This window comes from Triticum aestivum, chromosome 1B, assembly GCF_018294505.1.
Source record: "Triticum aestivum cultivar Chinese Spring chromosome 1B, IWGSC CS RefSeq v2.1, whole genome shotgun sequence".
Taxonomy (NCBI): domain Eukaryota; kingdom Viridiplantae; phylum Streptophyta; class Magnoliopsida; order Poales; family Poaceae; genus Triticum; species Triticum aestivum.
This window is the reverse complement of record NC_057795.1, coordinates 528,359,308-528,364,400: the sequence shown is the minus strand read 5'-3', so window position 1 is coordinate 528,364,400 and position 5,093 is coordinate 528,359,308. Positions and strand designations below refer to the sequence as shown.

The 5,093-nt window shown below is 46.2% G+C and overlaps 2 protein-coding genes across 3 annotated transcripts; one reads left to right on the top strand and one right to left on the bottom strand.

Annotated features, from left to right (window-relative positions):
- Positions 1 to 558: 558 nt before the first annotated feature.
- Positions 559 to 2,509, top strand: LOC123136524 (uncharacterized protein At4g08330, chloroplastic). 2 transcript variants are annotated; one of them, XM_044555934.1, is made up of 3 exons: positions 559 to 764; positions 1,618 to 1,924; positions 2,021 to 2,509. In XM_044555934.1, exons 1-3 carry the CDS (start codon positions 715 to 717, stop codon positions 2,048 to 2,050), a joined length of 387 nt encoding a protein of 128 aa, XP_044411869.1. In that variant the 5' UTR covers positions 559 to 714; the 3' UTR covers positions 2,051 to 2,509. The 2 variants fall into 2 exon arrangements, with proteins under 2 accessions (XP_044411869.1, XP_044411861.1); XM_044555926.1 differs by having other exon boundaries at positions 1,618 to 2,509.
- A 1,264-nt stretch (positions 2,510 to 3,773) lies between these two features.
- On the bottom strand, positions 3,774 to 4,305 carry LOC123136541 (histone H4). Its single transcript, XM_044555945.1, has one exon. It carries the CDS (start codon positions 4,212 to 4,214, stop codon positions 3,903 to 3,905), a length of 312 nt encoding a protein of 103 aa, XP_044411880.1. The 5' UTR covers positions 4,215 to 4,305; the 3' UTR covers positions 3,774 to 3,902.
- Between the last annotated feature and the right edge of the window lie 788 nt (positions 4,306 to 5,093).

Genomic DNA, 5,093 nt, shown 5'->3' with positions numbered 1-5,093 from the left:
GATCGGAGGAAGAAAATCGCCTCCCTAGTCGCCTGGCGTGGCGGCGGCTAGGGTAGGAAAACTGTACGTGTTTTGATTGAGGTAATTAGTCCTGATGATGCTGACTAGCACCATGCCTGGTGGGCTATCCGTCCCGAAGCAGACCATCAGCTCTGGTTTATTACAGTCAAAACCAGTGCCTAGTTCAATTCGAAAAGGGAAAAAAAACGGTGCCTGGTTTGTCTGAAGCATCGCCCAAAAAACAGAGCACAGCCGGCAGCAGCACAACATACAGACTTTGGAAAAAAAAAATCTCTTTTGAAAGGATACAGACTTTGAAGTTTGAACGGAGACAGCCGCAACGCTTGGCAGCACGCAAACACAACGAACGAGGCACCGCCAGCCTTCACCTGATCACATCACAGACGCGGCAGCAATCAATCACGCCGCTGGCCACGTTGCTGGCATGGCAACAACGACGCGAGAGCAACGCAACCCCACCCGCCCGCCACGACGTGCGCAAAAGGGCACGAAGAAAAGGAGAAAAAGAAAAGAGAAGCAGCGCGGCGCGGTCGCCAAACCTGCCTGCGTGCCTTCCGCGGAGACCGTTGCCCGCTTCGCCGTCCCAGCCAGCTCCCAATCAAAAGAGCAGAGCAGAGACCCCCGCTTCTCCCTTCTACTACCTCCCTCCCTGCTGGCCGGCACTTTCCCCAAATCGATCGGGATTCAGGAGGCATGGCGAGGGCCCTCGACGGCTGCTACTCCGCCAAAGACGTCGCCTACAGGTTCGCCGATTTCCTTCCTGTGGCTCTCTTCCGGCTGCTTTATTATATTGGGTCAGGGAACCTACAGTTGAACGAACCCTAGGATCGACAATCTTGTTTGGTCTTTGACCTTGGCCTTGCCTCTTCCTGTGTTTGTTCTCAAAAGTCTGTGCTACTTACCGTCCACTAAGGTCAATTTAAGATTACTGATGCGATGTTGCTGGGTTCAGTTGGTACATCATGGATGGATACTCAATCTTTTGTTGCTTCTAGTTAGTTCTGGCTCCTAGAACGTCTGTTTCTTCAGAATACTGAAGTGAAATGATCATAGTTGGCCCTCTGTTTCTTCCAACATCTGACTCACGGATGGGATAAGAGGTGTTAAGTGAATTAGTCCGATGTAGCCTTCCCTCTTTTGTTTTCTGTACGGTTTTGACATGTAATCCCCTTTGAGGCTTCTCCTCTTATCTTATACATGAATGAAAAGCAGCATCTCTGTGTTTCGTTAAAAATAAATGTTACGTTTTGAGTGCAGAAGGATATTGCCTGTTGATAGCTTTTTCTTCGATAAACGGCACTTCTATTAGCCCAAAATGTAGCATCAAGCAGATACACAACACATTGAGCGGCACCCGGCTTCGGCATATGTAGGATGCGCACAGCCAAATTGCCTGGTGATAGCTACATCTTGATAGCTGATTCGACATGGATATAATAAATTCTGTGGGACATAATTTGAACTTGTCAAAGCATACAGAAAAACACGGAATTGTCATTATACGCGAATACGACGTTCTTGTCAAAGCAGTAGGATGGTAGTTTCAGGTTTCTATGTTCAGTCTGATAATGTGTGTTCTTTGTTTCTTCATGACAGCTGTGGATACTGTGGCTACGCATTGAACTTGAGCTCCTCCACACGGAACACGGCCAACATTGGATCCAAGTACGGAAAGCAGATCAGGAAAGGCGTCGTCTCATTCTTCGCAGTCGACGAGAACCGGTTCACGCAAACCGACGAAGTGAGCTGCACGCCGTACTTCCGCTCAAGGTCTTCCTGGGGTTTCTTCAGAAGGAGAACACGATTGCTCTGCCGCAAGTGCAATGGCCATATCGGTAACGCTTATGACGACGAGGACTCTGCCTTGTATCATAGCTCAGATGACACACTCGCGAGCTCAGAGGTCAGCAGCATATCTAGTCGAAAGAAATATGTTATCAAGATCAATGCGCTACAGCCCTCATCCGACGACTCCGGTGTTCCCTTTGCTCAATGACAGGAATCTGAACTGCTGTATTGTGTGCCTTGAAAAGCATGGTTGCTCTACTCTGTTCCGGACTGGGGATGCTGTGAATCGAAGCTTCTCAAGGGAACTTGCCATCTCTGTGCTGCTTCAGTCATCTCACTGTCCATACTTGATAATGATTTTTCATTTCTTAACTATTGCCGGTGTACATGTATACTTTAAATAGAAGTGTCAAATTTTGGTTGTGTTGATAGTACAAAATGGGAGGGTCTTTTTGTTGTCTACGTCGGTACTTGTGTGTCTATCTCTTCAGCGTGTTTGCAACATGTTTGCCATATTCAGTCACCTCCCTGTATCAGGCGTTCAGTCTCATAAAGGCATTCTGAAGTTGTTCATGGGGGAGGGGGCCAAAGCTGTTGGCGTCGTAGAGAAAAATGTATTGAGATACTGTGAATATTATATCTTTCAAAATGATGTATCTTCAGTTTATTGTCTGATATAAAGACTTCTTTTATACACAAATATACTTCAAAGCCAAACAACAAGGACTACTAATTCGTGTGAATACCAATATCAATCTAACTTGGTATACCTGATACATCGCCGTTCTGACCGGATGATGGTTTTGTAATCTGCATCATGTCTTCTCAGGACAGATTACTACTCTGTTATTTGAGCTGCTTTGGATATCTGAATGTAATGCATAAGAGATCCAATGCATCATTGCACCCCTTCCTTTGTTTTCATTGTTCAGTTTTTCACTTTTTGTTGACACCTCACAAATGCAAAATCGTTTGAATACAGCGAATGAGACCTACTAAAGCACTGGCCTTGAACACATCGGCTAACTGATTTCCGCAGGATTTGCAGTGAATCATTGTCACTGTAAACTCATCCACATCCTCCTTTGAGATAGCAAAATGAAGACGGCCAATTCCTCTGAAGGATGTAGTTGTTGCTGCCACTGCAGAAGGGGGTTTCACGTATGTGTATTACTAGCAAATTATGCACATGGAATCACCGTTCAAGCAATTGAAAAGGTTTCTGAGTGACTATAAATCGACAGAGATAACACAGAAAAGATTATTCTGATTAACTTACAGTAGCAGTTAACAGTAACCACATCATGAGTTGGTAGCTGTGAGAGTTTCAGGCTAATTTGCTGCACAGCTCGAACTCTGGTGAGCATAAGGCTGGTCACAATGGGCAAGAACATAAGCTAGTAACTTACACACTTCCCTAGACTATGTTACTGCCTCCATAGTGGGTAGGAACATCTATGTAGTGTCATGCAACGATGAATTTATTAGGTTATAGACTCATTGTTTCTTGGAGTGTGTGATGTTCCGGTAACTTAGCTAGTTACCACAAGCACCTCTCTCTTCATTAAATATGTGTCACATAAGCAAAGTTGTATTGGAGTGTGTGATGTTACTCCTAAGTTCCTCCCCATTGTGAACAGCCTAACAAATCAATCTAAGACTGGATGCATGAAATGCAGACAAATTCCATCTCAATTACAGCGTTGCACAACAGAAGGAACACCAATTCTGCCCAGTACAAACACATCGAATCAAATAGCAAACACAGAGGAAATGATGTTCATGATTCGGCCATAAATAATTGTTGCACAACCAAGTACAATTCGTCAGGGTCTACTGGTAAAATCTAACTCCAAAGCGCACACAATTTTGCATCACAGAAGAAACAGCAATCGCACAACAGATATGTAGCAGGCCAACCAACAAGACAAAATTCAGAAACACAGTATTTGCACAGACACAGGTTTGATTTCCAACTCCGGATGCGAATAGCTTTGTTTCACGATTCACTTCGAACTACAGAGGAAGTACGGAACTAAACAAGTCGCATTCATATCAAACTTTTTGGGATATGCAGGAGGGCGAGGACGAGCCTAGCCGCCGAAGCCGTAGAGGGTGCGGCCCTGGCGCTTGAGCGCGTAGACGACGTCCATGGCGGTGACGGTCTTGCGGCGAGCGTGCTCGGTGTAGGTGACGGCGTCGCGGATGACGTTCTCGAGGAAGATCTTGAGCACGCCGCGGGTCTCCTCATAGATGAGGCCCGAGATGCGCTTCACGCCGCCCCTCCGAGCGAGCCTCCGGATGGCCGGCTTGGTGATGCCCTGGATGTTGTCGCGCAGCACCTTCCTGTGGCGCTTGGCGCCGCCCTTGCCGAGCCCCTTGCCTCCCTTGCCGCGCCCGGACATGGTCGCCGACGATCCGCTTCGAGCTGCTGATGAGCGAATGTGGGATTGGAGGAGCGGTGGTGGTTGGTGGTTGGTGTTGTGATTTGCGGGCAGGGGCGAGGGGTGCTTTAAAGGGGAGAGGGGTTGGAGGAGGCGTCTGCCTGCCGTTCGATGCGGATGCGGTGGACGGTCGAGATGGGGATCCGCGAGAGCGATGCCGCGGATCGCTGACGTGGCGGCGAGCTTGGCCCTGCGGCTTGGCGGGTCGGGTGGGGCGGCAGCTCGAATTTTTGGGCTGTGGGCGGGGTGCTGGTGGGTTGTGGCTTTCCTTCATTTTGTGAGAACTTTCCTAATTTTAAGTTACGAACCAACTTTCTGGATTTAGACGGAGTGCTTTGATTGCAGATATGAAGGTCGGCTGAAATTCAACGCGAGACGTGGTATGCAGGAGAATCAATCCAAACCTCCTTTTGTTTTTGGTGCGTGGACCGTGATTGTTGATGAGTATAATGGAGCGATCCAAACCTCTTTTTTATTTATGTTCCGCTTTTCAAAAACTGCTTTTTTCTTTTCTTTACGTGTGTTCCCTTTTTCTACATTTCAAAAAATAATAAAATAAAATAATATTATATGTGAAAGCATTTCTTAATGTATGAACATTTTTAGAAACATTAACACCTTTTTAAATTCATGAGTAGTTTTATTTCCTTGAATAAAAATCTTTTAAAAAAATTGACAAACATAATTTAAATTCATGAATATTTTAAGATGTGCAAACATTTCTTAATGCATGAAAATTTAAGATCAAGCAGAAGGAAATGTTCTATGGCCGGGCCCAGAACACAGTGGGTATTGGTTGAGTTGTAATCTAGTGTCGGTCCCATTGTGGGTTTCGCCAGT

Excerpts from the sequence above, each read along its gene's own strand:
- LOC123136541 (XM_044555945.1), bottom strand. The coding sequence starts at position 4,214 with ATGTCCGGGCGCGGCAAGGGAGGCAAGGGGCTCGGCAAGGGCGGCGCC.
- LOC123136524 (XM_044555926.1), top strand. The coding sequence starts at position 715 with ATGGCGAGGGCCCTCGACGGCTGCTACTCCGCCAAAGACGTCGCCTAC. Across the intron at positions 765-1,617 it reads GCCAAAGACGTCGCCTACAG|CTGTGGATACTGTGGCTACG; the intron begins GTTCGCCGATTT and ends TCTTCATGACAG.